The following is a 22,263-nucleotide window of genomic DNA, read 5'->3' on the forward strand; positions in this document are numbered from 1 at the left end:
TAATGTGGCCCAGGAAAGCCAAAAGATTGGACACCCTGATTTAGATTCCTAGTTTGCTGCTACTTTAACCTGAACTGTTACTCATCTTCCCTGTCTAACGGGAAGATAATGAGGTACAATGGAGTGTTAAGGATGAGGAATAGTGGCCTTGAATTTAAACTGCTTGCCATGAAATTCCTGCCATCCCACTTGCTACCTATGTAATTTTGAGCAAGTTTTCTGATCATTTTCATTCTGAATTTCCTTTTTTAAAAATAATTATAACAATAGTTGTGAAGAAGAAAGATGACAAAATAGCTAAACTACCTGGCATATGATAAACACAAAGTAGCTATTACAATGTTATCATCAACTGGGATAAATAATACTTATCTTACATCCATATGTACTACTAACCTCTTTCAATTCGAATCTAGATAGAGTATATCACATCATTGGTATGCTTGCCAGAAACCATTTCTTATGTTTTGGTAAAAATTATGACAATGAGAATAAAAACTTAACATCAGATACATTATCAGTTTGAATTATTATGGTACAACTATAACAAAACACCATTCATGTTAAGAATTTAGTATCACAAACTAATGACCTCTGAAACATAACGCACTATATTTGTTAGTCTTTGTTAGCAGGGCATCAGGTATTACAGTATTCCGATTTAAAAAATATCTTAATAGCCACTAAGGTTTTGGGTTTGAATATATACCGTTTAAAGCAAAAACAAATAAATAAACAAGCGCATAAAATTGTGTGCTATCCGTGTGAGTCTAACATTAGTTGAGTGCTTACTATATTCCAGAAATAGGTTGCTGGGCATTACACAGCCTAGGGGTTTCTGTCCTTTGGTTTCCTTCCTGCTTAACAAACAAAAACAAAAAACAAAACAAAAAAACTGCTTGGGAGATTGGGGATTAAAATAAAGAAGGTAAAGTAAGCAGTTTTCTGGGGTAAACGCTATAAGGTTTTAAACTCCCCAAATGTTCCCTGCATTTGCACTGCCTACATTTAGGCATCAACTTTTACTACCTCTAGGATTAGTTTTTCCTTTCCCAATCCATGTGGACAAAGTGGGTCATAAAGATCCGTAGATAGTTTGCCCAGATCTTCCCGCAATCTGCGAATCAGCTTCCTCGTTTTAGAAAATCTGAAACGTAAAAGAGAGAGGGGCTGGGATCGGAGCCCCAGAGGGGGAGGGAAAAAATGGAATCCCGCGCGGGCAGGCGGCTGGCCAGGAGCACATTCCCCTAGCCTCCCTAAGTGCCAACCCCGCGGCCTTGGGAAGCTCCTCCCTGGCCTTTCCTTCCTCCTCCTCCTTCTAGGAGGCAGTGGCGGGCGAAGCGTGAGCGCTGCGGTATTTTGTCCCGAACGGTGACCCCTCCTCCCAGGCAGGCTGCGGCGGCGTCGGTGGCAGCCGAAAGCGGAGGAGAGGCCCGGGCGGCCCGGCGGCCTGGAGGCCGCGAAAGGTGGAGGCCGGGCCGCCCTTGTGCGCCGCAGGATTGACTGGGGAAGGGGCAGAAGCTAGCAAGCCCCGCCCGGCCGCCGGGAAGGTGGGGGAAGCCCCGTGCAACCCCCGCCCTCCGGCCGCCGCCGCCCTGCTGGCCCTGCAGCCGTCGCCGCTGCCTCGGGCTACAGCCCCGGGCTCGGCGGTCCAGGCTGGGGAAGGAGGGCGGCGAGCGCGCCCGGAGCCGCCGGAGATGGCAGGAGGGCACTGCGGCAGCTTCGCCGCGGCGGCGGCCGGCAGCGGCGAGATCGTCCAACTGAACGTGGGGGGGACCAGGTGAGCCGGCGGGTAGGGGGTTTTCACTGGGGATGCCGCGGCGGCCTCCTCCTCCTCCTGGTCTCGACGGGGACCGAGAGTCGCAGGAACGAGGGCGAGCGTGGGAGCCAAGCCTGGAACGTGGGGGCCTCCAGGCGGGAAGAACGTTGGGCGAATTTTGGAGCTGATGAAGGATCTGCTCTGGGAAGGGAAGGGCAGAAGGGCCGCTTGGAATCACCGAAGACCAGGCCCATGTGGCATAGTAGCTGCTGTCCTAGAATGCCAACCTTTGCCCCTCCCCCTTTCTAAGGTATCAGGCAAGGAGGACCATTACATAGTCCTCCTTACCTCATCTCAGATTAGAGTGTATTTGAGGAATTTATTTAGTAGAAGCCTGGCTTTGTGGTTTGGATGTCGGAGATGAACCTGCCTTCCTTTCTCTTTGGTCAACAAGGTGTCGGTTTTCTTAGGGATGAGTACGGTGTTCTTTTCCGCGCCTAATTAGGGGATTTGTAATTTGAAAGATTTCTGTGATGGGAGTGCTGTAGATTTGCAGTACCTAGTTATTTATTTTCAGAATTTCTTGGTGCATGGGCTTGAAGGATCTGTTCAACTTTTAGGACAGTGTGTCCAGAAACTGCAGTTTGAACATTTGCTTTTAGGAAGCTCTGGATATTGGCACGGTGTGGCGCCCTTGGAGTAAACAGAATGAAAGCACTTCTCTGTCTGTTCTCTTTCTGGCCTTCCGCCCCCCTTTCTGTGCCTGTTATTAAGTTTGTTGGGGGAAAAAAAACATAGTTTTGGTGGATTTCCTATAACTTATGAGTCACTCCTCTCAGAAAAGGGAGTTTGCCAGCTGTTTGAAAGAAGTGTTAGTTGAGTTTTAGGCTTGATAGGAGATAAACAAGGAAATGCTCTGGAATACAGTGTATTTTTCTGTGCTTAAGAATATGATTTTCAACTAGCATTTTAACAGTATTTTAATGTCTTAGAATCGTAGTGGCAAAGTGTCTACTGTAGTGCTTTAATCCTATACATTTGATAGCTTTCTAGAATTTAACACAGAAAACCATGGTACTTCGTTCGTTCTTAGGGTTTTTTCCTCTTCCCCCAAATCAAAACTTAGATAATTTACAACATTATTGCAGTTGTATAGAAACCAGTCTTATGGAGATTTATGTCTCCTAATGTAAGAAGTGGAGTTTTTCCTAAATTCACGTTAAAATACTGGAAGTTTGGTAACTGGTGGAATACCCCGAAAGAGGAGGCCTGCAATGTGTGTTGATTATACTGAAGAGTAACAGTATAATAATTTAAAATCCCTATACTGGTTTCTACTTGCTATTGATGTATTTCTTTTCTTTAATTTTCTTTTCTTTTCTTTTTTTTTTTTTTTTTTGAGATGGAGTCTCGCTCTGTTGCCAGGCTGGAGTGCAGTGGTACGCTCTCCGCTCACTGCAGCCTCCGCCTCCGGTTTCAAGTGATTCTCCTGCCTCAGCATCCCGAGTAGCTGGGTTACAGGCCCGCGCCACCACGCCCAGGTAATTTTTGCATTTTTAGTAGAGACGGGGTTTAACTGCGTTGGCCAGGATAGTCTCGATCTCCTGACCTCGTGATGCTCCCGCCTTGGCCTCCCAAAGTGCTGGAATTACACGCGTGAGCCACCTCGCCTGGCCGATAGTTAATATATTTCTATTCAGACATTCACAAGGACATACAGTATTATTATACAAATTAAGCAGTATTGTTATTTACTGTATGGATGGCTTAATACTGAGTGAACTCTTATTAAAGACTGCAGAATTCATTTAAAAGTTTTAACTCATAAGGCGGTTATCTTGGCACTGTAACGTTTTATCTTGTGTTTACATTATTTATGGAACTTGAGCTTATCAGGTTCTAATTTTTTCTAAGTGATATTAGCAAAGATACAAAACAATACATATATTACTGGTTTGAACAGTTTAGAAGACATGAAATTGTTAGTGGGAATGGAAACATTAAAAAAAACTTCAGAAAATTGTTAAGGTAAAATAGCTTATAAAATAAATGGTAATGGTATGGCCTGTAGAAAACAACATCTGACTCCATATTCTAAGAATATTTTCTAGATTTGATTTTGAATCATACACTCGTGCAGAATTGTAGAGCTAGGTAAGTTCTAGAAGTCATCTGTGTCTTGTATAAAACACAGTGTAACACAGTCACTTAAGCCATTGTAAGAGAAAAATCCTGATATGATTGCCACTGAAGTTCAGGAACTGCTGTGACGGAGAATTGAAGTTCTGAAGTGATAGAGTCAAACTCAAAAGGAGTTTGTTGGGAGCAGAGAAGCATATGCTATTGGTAAGGTCTTTTTTTTATTTTTTCCTCAAGAGAATAGACATGAGAAAGGATATACTGAAAGGAATTACAGAAATGACTAATTTTTATAGTATAATACTTTGTGGATGATTCAGAATGTAGAGAAGATGAAGTTTCATTTAGAATTGTTAATATTCGTTATTTACAAAAAGTAATGAAGTGAATTCACTGTGACTGAATTTGTGATTAATTGTGTTATGGGTAAGTGTGATTTTAGGCCTCATGCAAGAGAGCTGGGACTAGCCGTTGAGGACTCCAGGACAAAGAGCTTTTGAGTCAGGTATATGTTTTCAGTTCCCAGGCTTTATCTCTAACTAGCCTAGCAACCTTGGACAAATATTTTGATGCTTAGTCTATTAAAATGTAAAGTGGCAGACAACAGTACCAACCTTGTCAGATTGTTATAGGAATTTGAAGCAATAAATGTGAAATGCAAGGATTAGTGTCTTTATCACTACTTACAGTGCAGAATAGATAACTAATTAGATTGCTTCCAAGTTAATTTAGTAGGAGGCAAGTTGCATGAAGTGTAACTGTGGATATGCAGATTTCTTTAGTAATTCTTTTGCTGAGACCAGACTGTACCTGACCCTATTCTTGAGACACTATGGGTATGGGATAAAAAACAAATCAAAACAGAAAAGGCTTTCATGTATCTTTCAAATGATTATACTCATCATGTGTAATTTTAAGTGTGCTAGTTTTCATGAAGTTATATTTGAGACTAGTTTTGAGGCCTGATGTTTTAAAAAAATTGGTGAGGATGAGGATCCAATCCCTTTGCCCAGAAATTCCAGGTTACTAACCTTTCCCCAAAATACTGATTAAAATTGAAACTGATAATGTGATTTTAAGCAGACCTTTGTGATTTTCTAAGTAGTACATAATTTTAATTATTTGGAATACAATTGCTGAATCAGTAGTAAATATGAAAGATTGCAAGTTATAAGCTGTCCTCATTTGGAATGAATTTGATGGCCTCCAGAACAGTGAATCTGCATTGTCGTGAATCCTTGGAGCCTTCAATTTACCACTGACTGGATTTACTTTGATTTTGGACCAAGTCAGTTTTCTGTGACTGGGGTAATCTGTATATTTTTTATTTTTTCTTAAGAGTCTACTAAGAAATGCATTTAGGAGTATTTGCAGTGTTTTCTTAAATAAAGTGGCTTATTTGTTAATCAGATAAATGGGCATAGGAACTACTTAAAACACCTAGACTGTCCATAACCTATGAAATTCGTTAGTAGTCAACTTCTATGTGTTCCCTAAAGTACCTCTTACTGTAGTTTACATTTAAATGTCTTTAATAAATGAATTGTTTTACTGTCTTTCCTTCAGTTAGCCAGTGAAAGAATACTTTTCCTTACAAATTGTAAAGTTGTAAGTGGGAAGAAGTGGAGATAAACTTTTTTTTTTTTGAGACAGAGTCTCGCTCTGTCGCCCATGCTGGAGCTCAGTGGCGCGATCTCGGCTCACTGCCAGCTCCACCTCTCTGGTTCATGCCATTCTCCTGCCTCAGCTTCCTAAGTAGCTGGGACTACAGGCGCCCGACAACATGCTTGACTCATTTTTTGTATTTTTAGTAGAGACGGGGTTTCACCGTGTTAACCAGGATGGTCTCGATCTCCTGACCTTGTGATCCGCCCGCCTCGGCCTCCCAAAGTGCTGGGATTACAGGCATGAGCCACGGCGCCTGGCTGAGATAAACTTTTAATTGTGATTGGAAAGCATGTTTTGATAATAAAAGAAAATTTCTTTTAGAGACTAAGGCATTTTTTATGGAACAGTGCATACACCGCTTCTGCTGTTACTGACACTGAGACTGATACTGCTAAATGGTTTAAGTGGGCAGTTTAGTGACATCTGTTTGTCAACACTAGTGTACTCTGAAAATGCTCTGTTGTAACCATAAAATGCTGATCGTACAGAATAATCAAGTCTCCGTTTTGTACAGAACATTTAACTGAGTTTGTAGAGTGTGGTTCTGTTTATCACACATAAGTTTCAATAAACATTTACTGAGCATGTGCTAGATGCCAAGAACAAATGCTTTTAGGTCATCCTCTCTGGCTTTAAGAAAAAGCAACATATACTTTTTTAATACAAAATCCATTTCTGAAACTGAGTTTGAAAGGTGAATGTACAGATAATCCATTTATCAAGATATGTAGCCTCAGGTGCCTGGATGGACTTGCAAAGTTGAGAGATCCATGAGACTTCTGACACTGCTCTGTGTAAGCCTTGGTAGTCAAAGTTTTCACCCTGGCCTGCAATCCAGTGCTGTTTAATATCCCACTTAGAAGATGGGAATGGGAAGTAGGATGCATTTTGAGGTTATGCTGCAGTGAGCAAAAAGTAAGCACCTTCCACGTTTTTGATAATTCTAGGCTGCTAATTTAGGTAATGGCAGACAATAGAGGGGTGATACAGTATATACCTGCACAGTCTGGGAAACATCTCTTAGCCATTTTGACTGGGGCTTGGCCTTTGTTTCCTGGTGATAGTGCATGGTAACTAGTGCCACTATTCAGTCACCTTGTTTAGTTTAAGTATGAAAGATAAAAATAAATTTGGGAATTTCATATAATGCCAGAAAATAAATGTGGAGTGAAGGTAGAGGTTTGCTAGGCTGGGTGAGGTAACATTGTAGTTCAAGGTGATATCTTAAAATGAAAATACTCAGAGAAGGGCTGGACTGAGCAAGTACTATATTGCTTTGTTTGCCCTATCAGTTTACATAAATTGTTGGTTTGTTGTCCCAGTCTATTATACTGTACTTCGGTAAAGATCCTCTCAGAATTGGTGGTAATATACAAGCTTGATCAAATGACAACCTCAGAGCAGTTGTATTGGCTGAATGATTTTCAAGAATGAAGTCAGCAGTTGCAAATAGCCCAAGACTGCATATAAAGAAGGTGTTAAAAGAGTAATTTACAGTGAAATTACTATGAGCTTAAAAAGAGATAATACAGAATAGGATATTTAGAAAAACTATTACCTGGAAGGTAAGGCCTGAGTGGTATCAAGAAAGATGGATGGATCTTGAATTATTGGACATGAGGAGGGTGATCTAGCTGAATAAAGATACCAAAATGGTAGTAAGCATGAATATTTTGGGGATATGAAGAAGCTTTGTCATATGAAAGGGGAAAACCAGCGTTTGTATTGGAGAGGTGAGATGGAACCTGAAGGTAATTTTGAATGTTGTACTGAGAAGTTGAGACTTGGTGTGATGGGCTAATTGTTGATTCTTCAGCAGAGATTAGCTTATTGGAAAGTAGTGTTTTAAAATGCATTATATGGCAGATAACTAGTTGTTTATTGTTATTGAGAGCTGTTTATATAATCTTAACTCTGAATTGAAAGCAACATTTAAAAATACTAACTGTAATAAATATATTGTTACAGCTATAACTATAAAACATCTTGTAAATCATTAGCCAGCACATGAAAACAAGTTAACTAATACTGAAATTTCAAATCATATTCTTATTTATAATACCGGATGATTTTTAATTGCAGATTTAGTACCTCAAGACAAACTCTTATGTGGATTCCAGATTCGTTTTTTTCCAGGTATGTCTTATAATTCTTTAGTGTATATTTTAATACATTTATTTACCAAAATATAATTTTTGTCAGTTAAATTGTTTTTTTTAATAGAAAAGGTTAACTCTTAAAATATATATATATATATATATATATATATATATATATATATATATATAAACTTGGAAGATAGATAACGTACTTTTAGTGGTCTTTAACATTTGATAAAGAATTATCACATTTGTTTATACTCAGATTTTAAAAACTAACTTTAGATTATTAATGACTTCCAGTTTGCTGAGTGGGAGAATTTCAACACTTCGAGATGAAACTGGTGCTGTGAGTATAACAATAATTGATACATATTTCTAAATTAATGCTTATAGTACTTGGTCCTAATGTATACTCTAAGAATATAGGAAAACTAATATTTTAATAATCACTGAATGAAAGTAGCATAATTTTATTTCTTGTCCTACATAGTTTTTTATAATCAGAGAAGATCCCTAAATAGGGAATACTATATATGGCAATTTAAGTATTCATGATTAGAGCAATTGTAGAATGTGAGCTTACATTGGCATTAGAAGAAATATTTTTTAGATCAATAATTGAAACTTTAACAGTAAGTGGATAAATGTAAATATTATAATGTTTTTCTATTAGAATATAAGAGGTTAAATTAGTAAAGTCCTACAGTTTTTTATTTTATTTTGGATAATAATCTTGTGAATTTGTTTGTACACCATTGGTACAGTGAGGGAAGGAAAGAATTGTAAAGTTTCAGTGCAAAAAATTGGTTCATCCATTTGGAGGCAACAGAGTGACCAATGGTATTTATTTGCTGTGGTAAGATTTGCAGATGAAATAAGGCAACAAAGGCAGATATGTCCATGTGAAATTATAAAAAGTTATTAGTGATAAGATCTCCACAAATCTGTGATGTTTCTTCAATTTTTGATCTACTCTAATGAAAACAAAAGAAAGAATTTATAAAGCTTAGAATCTCATTCATTGTATATATATAGTTGATCATAGTAGGCAAAGTTTTATTACTGGCTGCCATTTCCCTTTCTAGTTGATTTATATAAGTTTTAAAAGATGTTAAGTTTTTATGGCCAGCTCTTTTATAAACGATTCAAAATAGGTGTTGGTATACATTTCCATAAAAGTTATCATTTATGGACTGGGTGAGGTGGCTCATGCCTGTAATCCCAGCACTTCAGGAGGCTGAGGCAAGTGGATTACCTGAGGTCGTCAGGAGTTCAAGACCAGCATGGCCAATATGGTGAAACCCCCTCGCTACTAAAAATAGAAAAATTAGCTGGCGTAGTGGCAGGTGCCTCAAATCCCAGCTACTCAGGGGGCTGAGGCGGGAGAATTGCTTGAACTTGGGAGGTGGAGGTTGCAGTGAGCCCAGATCGTGCCACTCCACTCCAGCCTAGATGACAGAGCAGGACGCTGTCTCAAAACAAACAAACAAAAGTTACCAATTATGTGTTTTAGATTTTTAAGCAATTTGTTTTCCTCTTATGTATTTTGTGGTGCTTTATTTAAAAAAAAAAATTTCATTACCTCTCCCTAGCTCTGAAGGAAATTGAGATTAGCAAAAGTGTTATGAGAATAGTATTCTTTTCCACTTTCGACAGCAGTGTGCAGTACTTTTCTCAGTTACCCCTGTGTGCATTATTAAAGTACACTGTAGTTTTAACGATTGAACAATATGAGAAAGTATTATGTATTCGTATTTTCAAAGTATTAATTGAATTCTAGACTGTTTCAGATAAAAATGTTTCCTCAGGTGTCACTTTTACCAAAGGTGTCAATACAAGTGATTTTTAAGTAAGATTTTTTCTACGTATTAAAATATCAGTTTAATGGTAACTATTCAGGGGAAGAAAAATACACCATCTCAAGAAAAAGACACCATCTCATGAAATGGCACACAGAACTACATTCCAATTTTAGAAACATTAAAATTTAAGAGTGGAAACAAGGAAATGTAGTATTTAAATAATTCAGACTTTGTTACCTATTAGTGCTACAGATATTAAAGTTAAAAGATTAATTTGCAATTTGAAAATAAAACAGTTCTCTTTTTTACAGATATTTATTGATAGAGATCCAGCAGCATTTGCACCCATTTTAAATTTTCTTCGAACAAAAGAACTAGACTTAAGGTAAGAAATGCACTCTTTTTAAAGTAAATTCTTACAGAGAAATATGTCTTTTAGTATATTTTATGAACGAAAAGTTTTTTTTGGTTTGTTTTGTTTTTTGTTTTTTTTTTCCCTTGAGTTAGGGTCTTGCTCTGTCGCCCAGGCTGGAGTGCAGTGGCATGATCTCTGCTCACTGCAACCTCCGCCTCTCAGGTTCAAACAGTTCTCCTGTCTCAGCCTCCCGAGTACCTGGGACTATAGGCACATGCCGCCATGCCCGGCTAATTTTTTGTATTTTAGTAGAGAAGGGGTTTCACTGTGTTGCCCAGGCTGGCTGTGAACTCCTGAGCTCAGGCAATCTGCCCGCCTTAGCCTCCCAAAGTGCAGGGATTGCAGGAATGAGCCACTACGCCCAGCCGGAAAAGGTTTTATTTATTTATTTTTTTACTAAGACTTTGATTAAAAGTTTCCTCACACTGAAACTGGATGTGGTGGTACATGCCTATAATCCCAGCTACTCTGGAGAAGAGACTAAGGCAGGAGGATCCCTTGAGGCCAGGAGTTTGAGGCTGCAGTGAGTTTTGATCATGCCTCTGGCCAGTACTGCTGTACTGTTAGCACAAATAGTTTTGAAATAGAATAAGAAAGTTTCAAGCATTTTTTTTTTTTTTTTTGAGACTGAGTCTCACTCTGTTGCCCAGGCTCACTGCAAGCTCCACCTCCTGGGTTCATGCCATTCTCCTGCCTCAGCCTCCCAACTAGCTGGAACTGCAGGCACCCACCACCATGCCCGGCTAATTTTTTTGTATTTTTAGCAGAGACGGGGCTTCACCGTTTTAGCCAGGATGGTCTCGATCTCCTCACCTCGTAATCCACCTGCTTTGGCCTCCCAAAGTGCTGGGATTACAGGCGTGAGCCACCAACCCCAGACACAAAGTTTTAAGCACTTTTAATGTTAAACTAGTTATAACCAGTTTTACAAATAAAAACAAATTAACATAGTAATTGTATATGTTTATTAAGGCTGGGGAATATTTTTAAAATAAGGACAAATTCCAACTGAAACCTAAAATGAATCATTAGTATTATAAATTCTGAATCTTCCATTTCTTTAAAATTTTATTTTCATGTTACTTTACTTTACTACTATGAAGTAGCATCATTTCATCTGGATAACATAGCCCTTCCCAAGGCTAGTCTTTTTATTTTTCTATTTTATTTGTTCAAAAAATATTTATTACATAACTATTTTATATAAGCACTATGGTAGGCACTGTGAGGTATACATCAGAAATAGATCATGCTTGTAGGGAATTTACAGTGTAATTGGGGAGATTAAGATAAATATGTATAGAAATGATTATGATAAAAAGTTAAAAGCAGCTAATGCCATAAAAGAATGATTTCCATTCTATCCTTTGCCTTCTAGACAATTTATTTGTACTAGCCTGATAGATCCCTAATCTCTCCTTTAGTGACCCAATTCATATATATGTATATATATGAATGGTTTTTAAGTAGATAACAGAATATTTTTGTTCACATGCAGTTTTTATTTAGACTTCTTAATGATTAAGGATAATAGAAATAAAGAATATTAGGAGAAAAATAATTTTTCAAGCCTTATGACTGTATACATGAAGAACCTAGAATTTTTTACTTTCACCTCAGATAATAATACAGGTTTCCAGTGTTAGAGAATTTACATCATTTGTTTCTTTGTAGGGGAGTAAGTATTAATGTTCTCAGGCATGAAGCAGAATTTTACGGGATCACCCCATTAGGTATGTGTTCTTTTAACATTTGGTGTTTATGTGCTCTGTTAATATTTGATTTGACTCATGTATGAAACTTGCCCTAAATGAATTGTGTTTATATCAGGTCCTAATTTTTGATGGACTTGTTCAGTGCTTAGTTTTTGTGGATTTTCATAGTAAAAAGATATTGTGACTTAATTAAAATTTTCCTTTTCTTTCCTTATCCTCTTGAACTAGAGAAAATAAAAATGGAGTACTGTTTTTCTGTTTGCATGTACTCTTGACAAGTTTGCTTTGAAATGTTTTTAGTAAGAAGGCTTCTCTTATGTGAAGAATTGGAGCGTTCCTCTTGTGGCAGTGTCCTTTTTCATGGTTACTTGCCTCCACCAGGTATTTTCACTTTATTTAATCTTTTTAAAACTTCCTTCTATCATTAAGCAAGTATAAACATATGAATAGGAAAAACTATTCCTTGATTATTGAGTTTTTTGTCTGTAAGTCTGCTAGAAATGGTAAGAACTTTTGATTTTTACAGAAATTAAGTCACATTATATATTGGAGCAGGGATTTGGCAAACTTTTTCTGTAAAGAGCCAGATAGATTTTATGAGCCAGAGGATCTCTGTGACAGCTACTTAACTCTGTCGTGTATACTACATGAAGAATAAGTGTAGCTGTAACCACTACAACTTTATTTACATAAATAGCATTGGGCTGGATTTTCCATGGCCCATAGTTTGCTGACCCCTATGTTAGAGCACTGGTTGTCAAACTGCTTTTTGGCAAAATTAAGGAATTCTGCAGGATAAGTCAGTGTCACCTCAGCCCCACTTTAGCTAGAAGAGCCTGCTTTTACCTGTGTTATAATGTACTTCTGAGCAAGATTTCATTTTAAAAAATGCTCCCCGTCAAATAAAAGAATGTTTGAAAGTATGGGGAAATTCAGTCCTAAATCAGATAAATTAGTACGTAGTACCTAACACATAATACCTGTACCATAATTGTAAAGAGTGGCTGACAGACTGGATTAATTACCCATTAATTCGGTAACCTCAAGCTTATTTATTGTAAGCAGTATGGCAGTAGCAGAAATCTGTTGACAGAATTTTGTCTTTCTCTTTGTTTTTTTCATTTTCATTTTATTTTTTAATTGTAATTAAATTATTTGCAATAATTTGCTATATTGCAAGATGTTATTTTGGCTTTAATGAAATTCACATTTTTATGTTTCTTTGTTACTATGTGATATTTTTAATTTTTGAAAGGTGAACTCAGGAATGTATTTGTTTTCTTCTTCTTTTTGTAGGGATTCCCAGTCGTAAAATAAACAACACAGTCAGATCTGCTGATTCTAGGAATGGACTTAATTCTACAGAAGGTGAAGCCCGGGGAAATGGTACACAGCCTGTTCTCTCTGGAACGGGAGAAGAAACTGTTAGGCTAGGTAAACAAAGATTACTGAAATTGAAAAAGAAAAATATGTACGTTTTTGGTTCTAGGTGATATTGAGTAATTACTTTTAAAGATTTTTGCCTCATCTCCTTTTTTATCCAGATTTATCATTTATATCTTGGAAAGGTCTCATTTAACACTTAATTTTTATTTAAAATACTAGGTAATCTTTTGTCTTTTCTGAATCTTTAGAACAGCATTGACAAAATTTATCTGGTAAGAGCCAGAAATTAAATATTTTAGGCTTTGTGGGCCACACGTTCTCTGTCAGATCTACTCAACTTTGCCATTATAGCGTGAGCACATAATGGACAATATGTAAACAAGTAAGCATGGCTGAGTTCTAACAAAACTATTAACCAAAACAGGCAGAAAGCTGAAATTGGCCTGGGGGCTGTAATTTTCCAACCCCCAGTTTAGAATGTAAAATATTTCTTTTTCCAAAATCAACAGGATTTCCTGTGGATCCACGAAAGGTGCTAATAGTAGCTGGCCATCACAACTGGATTGTAGCTGCATATGCCCATTTTGCTGTGTGTTACAGGTAATGTATAATTAACAATGCTTTGCTTTTAGAGGTGGTAGTTTTAAAATTAATTGTGATTTTATATTTTTAGATTGAAAAGCTATCTTTTTTTAGTCATCAGGTTTTTTCCCTGCATATTTTACTCGTGTCTGTGTCATCTGATTAAGATTTAGTTTACTTTTATTTTTGCAGCTAATTTGGTAAATATTTCTGGTAGCTTTTTTGTGTTGTAAACATTTCGCAGACAAGTGTGGACTGTCATGAAACTGAGATATCTTGATGTATTATTTGTTGCTTATACCTAGCTTCTGAGACTGTAGTATATAATGACGTTAGACAGGATTATTCATGTGAGCTCCCTGATGGTCTATCTCTAATGATTCAGTGTTTTGTATTCTGTAGCAAGGGAGAGTACATTGGTCATAATTACCACATTTTGGGAAGTGAGATAGTAAAGCAGGGCAGTTGTTGCACAAGTGGTATAGTTTAATATCTAATATGTGAAACTTACAAAGAAGTAGTTTGGTTTTACTAATGCTTACATTCTCAGAGCCTGAGAAGCAATGAAGAATAGTGTAGACCGGTTAATTTTTTTTTTTTTGGTTGGGACTCTTAGTTCAAAATCACTGTATTCATTGAGAAATGTTGATGACGGAGAATGGTGTAGAAGCACAAAAGTGGTTGGAATATACTAGCTTAGATTATAATTTCATTTAATTGCAGAAAAATCAAAGATATATAAACTATTTGTTTATCCCTGTTGAGTTCAGTTAAGAAAAAATAGTCACGATAAGTTGAAAAATATCTAAAATGTCTTCTAAACTTTACAGATATAGTTTAAAGAATCCCAGATGTATTTTTTTTTAATCTGAATTGATGAAAGGTTTGGTATGTCTGGTAGTGCTGTTTACATCAGTAATCTCAGGTTTATATTTTCCTTGTAGTAATGATTAAGTGCAGACTTTATGTTTTAAGAGTGTTTTGGGCGGGGCGCGGTGGGTCACGCCTGTAATCCCAGCACTTTGGGAGGCCGAGGTGGGTGGAGTTAAAGATCAGCCTGACCAACATGGTGAAACCCCATCTCTACTGAAAATACAAAAATTAGCCAGGTGTGGTGATACATGCCTGTAATCCCATCTACTCGGGAGGCTGAGGCAGGAGAATCACTTGAACCCAGGAGGTGGGGGTTGCAGTGAGCTGAGATCTCACCGTTGTACTACAACCTGGGCAACAGATCAAGACTCCATCTCAATAAATAAGTAAATAAACTTTTTTTAAGAAAGAGTGTTTTGTGGATTTGTAATTTTAATTATGAAATAGCATGGAAATTTTTTTGCATAATTTTTTTGGGGATGGTTTTGTATGAGGCAAAGCTAATTTGGTAAAGGTATTTTTTTTAGGAAGCATTGTTTTGAATTTATCATCTTATGTATTTGAATTGGGATGACTTGTAGACTCTTGTTTACATATTATGTACGTATTTTTGTCGATAAGGAATTCCAGAAGGATTGTGAAATGATAAGTGATCGAAGTGTAACAGCATAACTTTCTTTTTGTCATTGTACACAATACTGAAGATTGCTCTTTTCCAGAAACACCACATTATGACGCACAATTTAACTCACTGGGTAATAATTGTAAGCAGGATGATGCTATTACATTTTCCAGTCTTTGTGTTTGCATTGATCACGATCTTTCTTTGCTTTCACCAAGTGTCTGACATTTCAAAGCAATATACTCATGCAAAGTGATGAAGGAAGAAAATTGAGGACATATTTGGATTTCCTCACATATAGTTAAATCTTTCAGCACAATGGCAAAAAAAGATTTCAAAAGAAAGAAAAATATTTAAACTGTTTAAAAGTGTAATCTTTTCTACAAGTTGTTTTTCCTCAAGTTTTTATATCAATAAGTTACAAAATCTTTAAAAACAGAGTAGTACGTGAAGACCTGTATGATGGTTCTCCTAGCTTCACTAATTTTCTACATGGTTAGGCTTTATGTTTATGTCTCTTTTTCTTGCTGAGTTTATGACAGTGTTACTTCTATTAACGAAGAGTAGTTGTGTGAATTGCTGCCCCCTTGGGGCGTATATTCCATTTTAGATCTTTAATCCTTGTGGAGTTTACTTTTTTGTATGTGGTGTGAGATTTAAGGATTTATTTTATTTTCTTCTCAGTGGGTAGGTAATTATGTTCTGACAATTTATTACGTAAATCATTCTTTGTCCATGAATCTGATAGCCCATTTTATCTTGCTTTATGTGTGTGTATATACTTGGATCTGTTTTTCAGTTCTCTCATGTCCTTATGAAATATGTCTATTCTCATACAATTTGAGGTGATGTATGTTCATAGTAAGTTTCAAAATTTCACAGGGCATGTCCTCTTTATTGTATTTTATTGAGGTCTTCACGTAAGAAATAACTAGACATAACCACATTCTTCGCATAGCTGTCTTAACTTCAGAGGGTTGGTTCACTAGGCAGTGGTAAGATGATGGAGAGGTGAAATAGCAGAGCATATTCTTTCTTTCTTTCTTTTTTTTTTTTTTTTTTTTTTTTTTTTGAGACGGAGTCTCGCTCTGCCGCCCAGGCTGGAGTGCAGTGGCCAGATCTCAGCTCACTGCAAGCTCCGCCTCCCGGGCTCACACCATTCTCCTGCCTCAGCCTCCCGAGTAGCTGGGACCACAGGCGCCCGCCACCTTGCCCGGCTAGTTTTTTGTATTTTTCAGTAGAGACGGGGTTTCACCGTGTCAGCCAGGATGGTCTCGATCTCCTGACCTCGTGATCCGCCCGCCTCGGCCTCCCAAAGTGCTGGGATTACAGGCTTGAGCCACCGTGCCCAGCCGAGCATATTCTTATATATTTTGTTTTATTTATTTTATTTATTATTATTACTTGTTTTGTTTTGTTTTTGAGACTTTGAGACAGAGTCTCGCCCTGTCATCCAGGCTGGAGTGCAGTGGCATGATCTCAGGTCACTGCAACGTCTGCCTCCTGGGTTCAAGCAGTTCTCCCACTTTAGCCTCCTGAGTAGCTAGGACTACAGGTGTGTACCACCACACCTGGCCAACTTTTGTATTTTTAGTAGAGATGGGGTTTCACTCTCTACTATGTTGAGTGAATATACCATGTTGGCCAGACTATTCTCAAACTCCTGATCTCAGGTGATCCGCCCGCCTCAGCCTTCCAAAGTGCTGGGATTCCAGGCGTGAGCCACTGTGCCTGGTCTTGTTCTACATATTTTAAATGGATTACTTGTATGGAAAATTATAGAGCAAATATGTACCTTCTTTGTAATTTTTTAAAAAACAAGTAAATTCACATATCTTATTAAGAGTTAAATTCTATAGTTGTTATAGTCATTTTTAAATATGCTGTCCTGATTCTTTTACCCTTTTTTGACATGTCTTTATTGTGTAATACCCTAATTACTATAGAGAAAAACAACTTAGAAGAAGTAATATCTCTGTAAAAGATGAGATTATATAGTTTTTTTTTCTTTTTTTTAAGTGAATCCAAGTTTATTAAAGTAAAGGAATGAAAGAATGGCTACTCCAGAGCCAGAGCGGCCCTGAGGGCTGCTTGACTGAGTATACTTACAGTTATTTCTTGATTATATACTAAATAAGGGGTGGATTATTCATGAGTGTTTCTGAAAGGAGCAGGCAATTCCCAGAACTGAATGTTCCTCCCCTTTTTAGACCATATAGGATAACTTCCAGACACTAGATGTCATTTGTAAACTATCATGGGACTGGTGGGAGTGTCTTTTAGCATTATAATGCATTATAATTAGCGTATAATGAGCAGTGAGGACGACCAGAGGTCACTTTTGTTGCCATCTTGGTTTCAGTTTTGGCTGGCTTCTTTAGTCCATCCTGTTTTGTCAGCAGGATCTTTGTGACCTGTACCTTGTGCTAACCTCCTTTGTTACTCTGTGACTAAGAATGCTAACCTCCTGGCAATGCAGCCCAGCAGGGCTCAGCCTTATTTTACCCAGTCTCTATTCAACTCTGGTTTGAACGCCTCTGACATATTTTCCCCTTCCCTTTTACAAGGGTACTGTTAATCCTAAGGGTTGCAGAGGGAAAAGATTCATCTTCTGTAACTTCTGCAGTCTGAATAGGGATGATGATATTTCTGCCTATTAGGGTCTTCTGCATTCACAGTAGAGGAATGCTCAGTCAGAAACTGTCAGTATAGTGAGAACTCTGATTTCTGACAAAAAGTGATGACTGGAAAATTAATAAGTGTTCAAGTTAAGAAAGCACTGAGTAAGCTTATCTTTCATTCCTACACAAAGAGAACAACAGCAATATATTCTACAGTAACAAGGCAAAATAAGTAAAATTATCCCAAGTAAACTAAATAAAAGAAGGCTTTTCATGAACTGGGAAATTGTTGCAACCAAGCTGATACGGACTTGGAACCAAGCTGATATGCTAGCCAATTCCAATACATGCCCACAATTAGAATACTGATCCAGATTTTTGTGTTACGCGTGCCTCTTGTTTCTTCTGAACAGCAGCCACAGATCACTGCTTGGTCCACAAGAATAAGCAGGGTGAGTCCAAATTCAAAAACTACTGATGAGACAAATCTAATAAAAGGTATACCATAATTTTTGAAACAATTTTCCTCTCTTCAGTCTTTCATTTTTACTAAAGACAAATCATGGTAGGACTGATTTGTTTGCAAGATAAGCTTTAGTCTTATTATACTTGGCCTGATTATTTGTATAAAGTGCAGCAAGAATGATTAGTTCCTATATAGGCTCTTTTTAAATTGACTTTGATGAAACTTTGATCCATAAAGAATCTCATATTAGACTTCTTAAAGCCTTGAGCCTTGCCATGGATTTATCATTGCCCGCAAACACCTGTATGAGTCGGATAAGTTTCTTTCCTCTTGAGGTTTCATGATAACTTGGGGCTTCTGGGCCTGTCAGAAAGTGACTTTCTTTACTTATCCCAGACAGGTCAGGAACCTTGTACAAGGACCATGTAGACAAGATATGTGGCCAGTTTTCCCAAGGGGCTTTTATCAGCTCTCTAAGTCAAATTTGGTTCCGTAAACAAGTCCATATCTGAAAGCATGGTATTCCAGTCAAAGCCTTGGTAAAATAACCAGTTTCTCCAATTGTCTCCTGTTACAAAAGAAAACAGACTCTTATTGCAGTTATATATTGCCATAAGTTAAGAAGTTAAAATAGTTTCCAAATTCTGGAGAAATCAGGTAGAGAGAAAGAAATATGCTCCAAATTTTGTTTATAAAAGTATACTTTACTCAATTGTTAAAAGCTGCAAAATCTCAAAAGAAAAGTGTTCTTGACTCCAAAGTTTCAGCTAATTGGTGCTGCAGTCTATTTCCTTTGGGTCAGGGGTCTCTCCACTCTCATTTCATAGTTTCCCAGGAAGATGTTACTGGAAAGGGTTCTCATCCAGACCCCAAAAAAGGGTTCTTGGATCTCTCACAAGAAAGAATTTGGGGTGATTCCTTAGAGTAAAGTGAAAGCAAGTTCATTAAGAAAGTAAAGGGATAAGAGAATGTCAGCAAATTTTAGTGTTTATTAGGTTATTTAAGTATTTTCATTTGTTTATCTTAACAAATGAATCCCATCTGGTGGCTGAAGAGGGTGGTTACAAATTATACAATGCTTAGGAAAAATTGATACAGCTTTGAAGTTTAAGGAAATCATTAATTCTTCAAATTAATAGACTCAATTGTATATTCTTATGAATTATAGTTGTATTACTTGGCATACATATTTAAGGGAAAATGAAGTTGATGTGTTTTCATTTAGGCCCTTAGGTGACTATCATTTATGAATACCTAAGTTTGCTTTTTGCAGTGAATGTCAGGTAGTTTGCAAAAGAACACTTCTTTTCTTTCATCTTCTATTTATTCTCTTTGGTAAGACCAAAGGGAAACTTTATAGTTATATTTGCATCATTTGTTTAGTTTAAAAATAGATACTTCATGGTTCAACTCATTCATTATTATGATTACGTAACTGCTAAAGCACTAAATGTATGAAGGCTGCTATACATATAATCACATAGAAAACATGTCTTTAAAACCTAAATTCATATAGGGCAGAAAAAATTATTAAAAACTGACAGGAATATTTATTAGAGAAATTAGGTATTAAAGAATACACTAACTTTGACATTTGGGTAATCAATAGTTCATACAGTTTTGCATTTAGACCTTTAAAAACTAGTCTTCAGAAGATATTCTGCACCCTCTCGTTTTTTATATAATAGTGCTAAGGTATTGGAATGCATGTGATACACTCACTTATCTTAGTGTTTCTGGATAGACTGTCCATCTGAAGTACAAAAAGCAAGAGATTCAGTGTGTGTTGTTTCAGTTAATAAACACTGAGAAGCTGATTAATAACTGAAAGGTATAATAATTCTGAAATTCAGATTTTTGCTGATTGTTTGTACTCACAGAAGATGACAGTATCATTTGTGTGTGTGTGCATTTGTGTGTGTATGTATGTGTATGTGTAGAGAAACATGAAAGATAAAACCATCTTTTTTTAAAGTTTTTGAAATTTTTTAAAATTTGGAAGACTTACTAAATTATTCTTTGGAGAAATATAGAACTGTAGTCTCTTTCAAGTCATTATATGTCCTATGTATGCAGGTATAAAATACCCCAAGGATAATATTGTGGCTTCATAGGCGATATATATCAACAAAATTTTATTTGTTATAGGAAGGTAGGTGGGTAACTAGTTAAGTGTTTTTTTGTTTTTTGTTTTGTTTTTTGTCATTGTTTTTTGTTTTTGGTGCATTGATGTGTATTCTGTTTGCTTAATTGCTGCCGAGTCTACCTTATGTGCCTGTTCTTCCTTAACAGAATCAAAGAATCTTCAGGATGGCAGCAAGTGTTTACGAGCCCATATTTGGATTGGACTATCGAACGAGTAGCTTTAAATGCAAAGGTGGTTGGAGGGCCACATGGAGACAAAGACAAAATGGTTGCTGTTGCCTCAGAGAGTAGCATCATCTTGTGGAGTGTTCAAGATGGGGGAAGTGGAAGTGAAATTGGTAGGAAGAATCTTGTTTATGTTGTAATTTGATGATATTAATATTTTGAAGTTTATAAAAGAGATTGGCACTGAATATGGAAATTAACCTGGACTATCACTTAGCTAGAGCTGCCACAGTATTTACTGTGGGAGGAAAGATCTGATAATGAAGGAAAAATGATGTTTTAGAAAAGACACGGGGAGCATCTTTTCACCACTTTAAGTGAAACCTGGCTGCTCTATGAGAATATTGCTTTTCCTGAATCCCACTTAGTGGTGGCTGTTTTCGCTGTTTTCTCTCCACCCCTCTCAAACCACTGAACCTGAATGTGGGGTAAGTTACTTTCTTGCTCCTCATTGTTGTTGCTTCTAGACCAGACATTCCCAGACTTTGGTGTCAGAACCCCTTAATCTTAAAAAGTTACTCAGTACCAGGTCTTTGTTTGTATGGGTTATTTTCTTTTTTTTTTTCCTTTTTTTTTTTTCTTTTGAGACTGAGTCTCGCTCTGCTGCCCAGGCTGTAGTGCAATGGCATGATCTCACCTCACTGCAACCTCTGCCTCCTGGGTTCAGGCAATTCTCGTGTCTCAGCCTCCTGAGTAGCTGGGACTACAGACACGCACCACCACGCCCAGCTAATTTTTGTGTGTTTTTAGTAGAGACAGGGTTTCACCGTGTTAGCCAGGATGGTCTTGATCTCCTGACCTTGTGATCCACCCACCTCGGCCTCCCAAAGTGCTGGAATTACAGGCGTGAGCCACTGTGCCCGGCCTTTGTGTAGGTTATTTTCTGTCAGTATTTACTATATTAGAAATTAAAATGGAAATTTTTACAAATGTTAGTATAGCTATAATAATCCATTGCATAACTTAAGTAACTTTTTTAATGAGAAATAACCACATTTTCCAAAAATGTGTAAGAAGAATGGAATGGGTTTACAGTTTTGTAAATCTCTTTTTTAATTGTGATATCTATTTCTGCCTTCAATCTGCTGTGATACATTGTTTTGATTGAAGTATATGAAGAAAACTTGAGCTTACACAGATATGTAGTTGGAAAAAACTTTTTTTTAGTCTTTTCAGAAAATTATGCATAGTCTACTTTGATTATTAAAACTCTGAAATCATATCAGTGAACTTTTCATATTTTGTTAAATTAAAATCCATCAGACTATTTTGTACTTTGAGTGAATCTTTTACCATACATGATTTTATAATGTGTTGGGCATTTGGAAATTGTTGGTTTGCTGAGTTATGTAGATCTTCCAAATGTTGACACCTTTCATTGTATAATATGAAAAAAATTGTATTCATTAGTGTCCCTGCTGACTACGTGTTAGGGAGTTGTCACACTCACTGTGGCAGATAAAAGTTTTCCAAACTGCAGATTTTCACTTGAAACGTTGAATTTTTATCATTGGCAACAAATAACATCAGTTGTTTTCCTTTAAATAACAGGCTTACTTTGTTTATTTTTTGAAGATAATTCTGCCAACCACCCAACTCTGAATAACCATAGTCATCTCAAATTAAAATGGTACTTAATGAACAGAGCAGCGTGTGTAGCTCTTTGCTCCAGCAATTGTGAAGGTGCTTTTTCCTTGACATAGCCATAGCACTTAGTCATACAGAATATTAAGATATATAGTT

General features: G+C 37.0%; 1 protein-coding gene across 12 annotated transcripts in view; it reads left to right on the top strand.

Annotated features, from left to right (window-relative positions):
* Positions 1 to 1,386: 1,386 nt before the first annotated feature.
* The window catches only part of KCTD3 (potassium channel tetramerization domain containing 3), a 56,510-nt gene continuing 35,633 nt past the window's right edge, over positions 1,387 to 22,263 (top strand). For 2 of the 12 annotated variants that reach the window (XM_028843450.2, XM_077986374.1), the window contains exons 1-9: positions 1,387 to 1,780; positions 7,649 to 7,702; positions 7,969 to 8,014; positions 9,782 to 9,855; positions 11,560 to 11,618; positions 11,901 to 11,981; positions 12,897 to 12,968; positions 13,496 to 13,586; positions 20,443 to 20,633. In XM_028843450.2, coding sequence (XP_028699283.1) covers positions 1,698 to 1,780; positions 7,649 to 7,702; positions 7,969 to 8,014; positions 9,782 to 9,855; positions 11,560 to 11,618; positions 11,901 to 11,981; positions 12,897 to 12,968; positions 13,496 to 13,586; positions 20,443 to 20,633 — 751 coding nt within the window. In that variant the 5' untranslated portion in view covers positions 1,387 to 1,697. 12 annotated transcript variants of the gene reach the window in all.

This window comes from Macaca mulatta, chromosome 1 (genome assembly GCF_049350105.2).
Source record: "Macaca mulatta isolate MMU2019108-1 chromosome 1, T2T-MMU8v2.0, whole genome shotgun sequence".
Lineage (NCBI taxonomy): Eukaryota > Metazoa > Chordata > Mammalia > Primates > Cercopithecidae > Macaca > Macaca mulatta.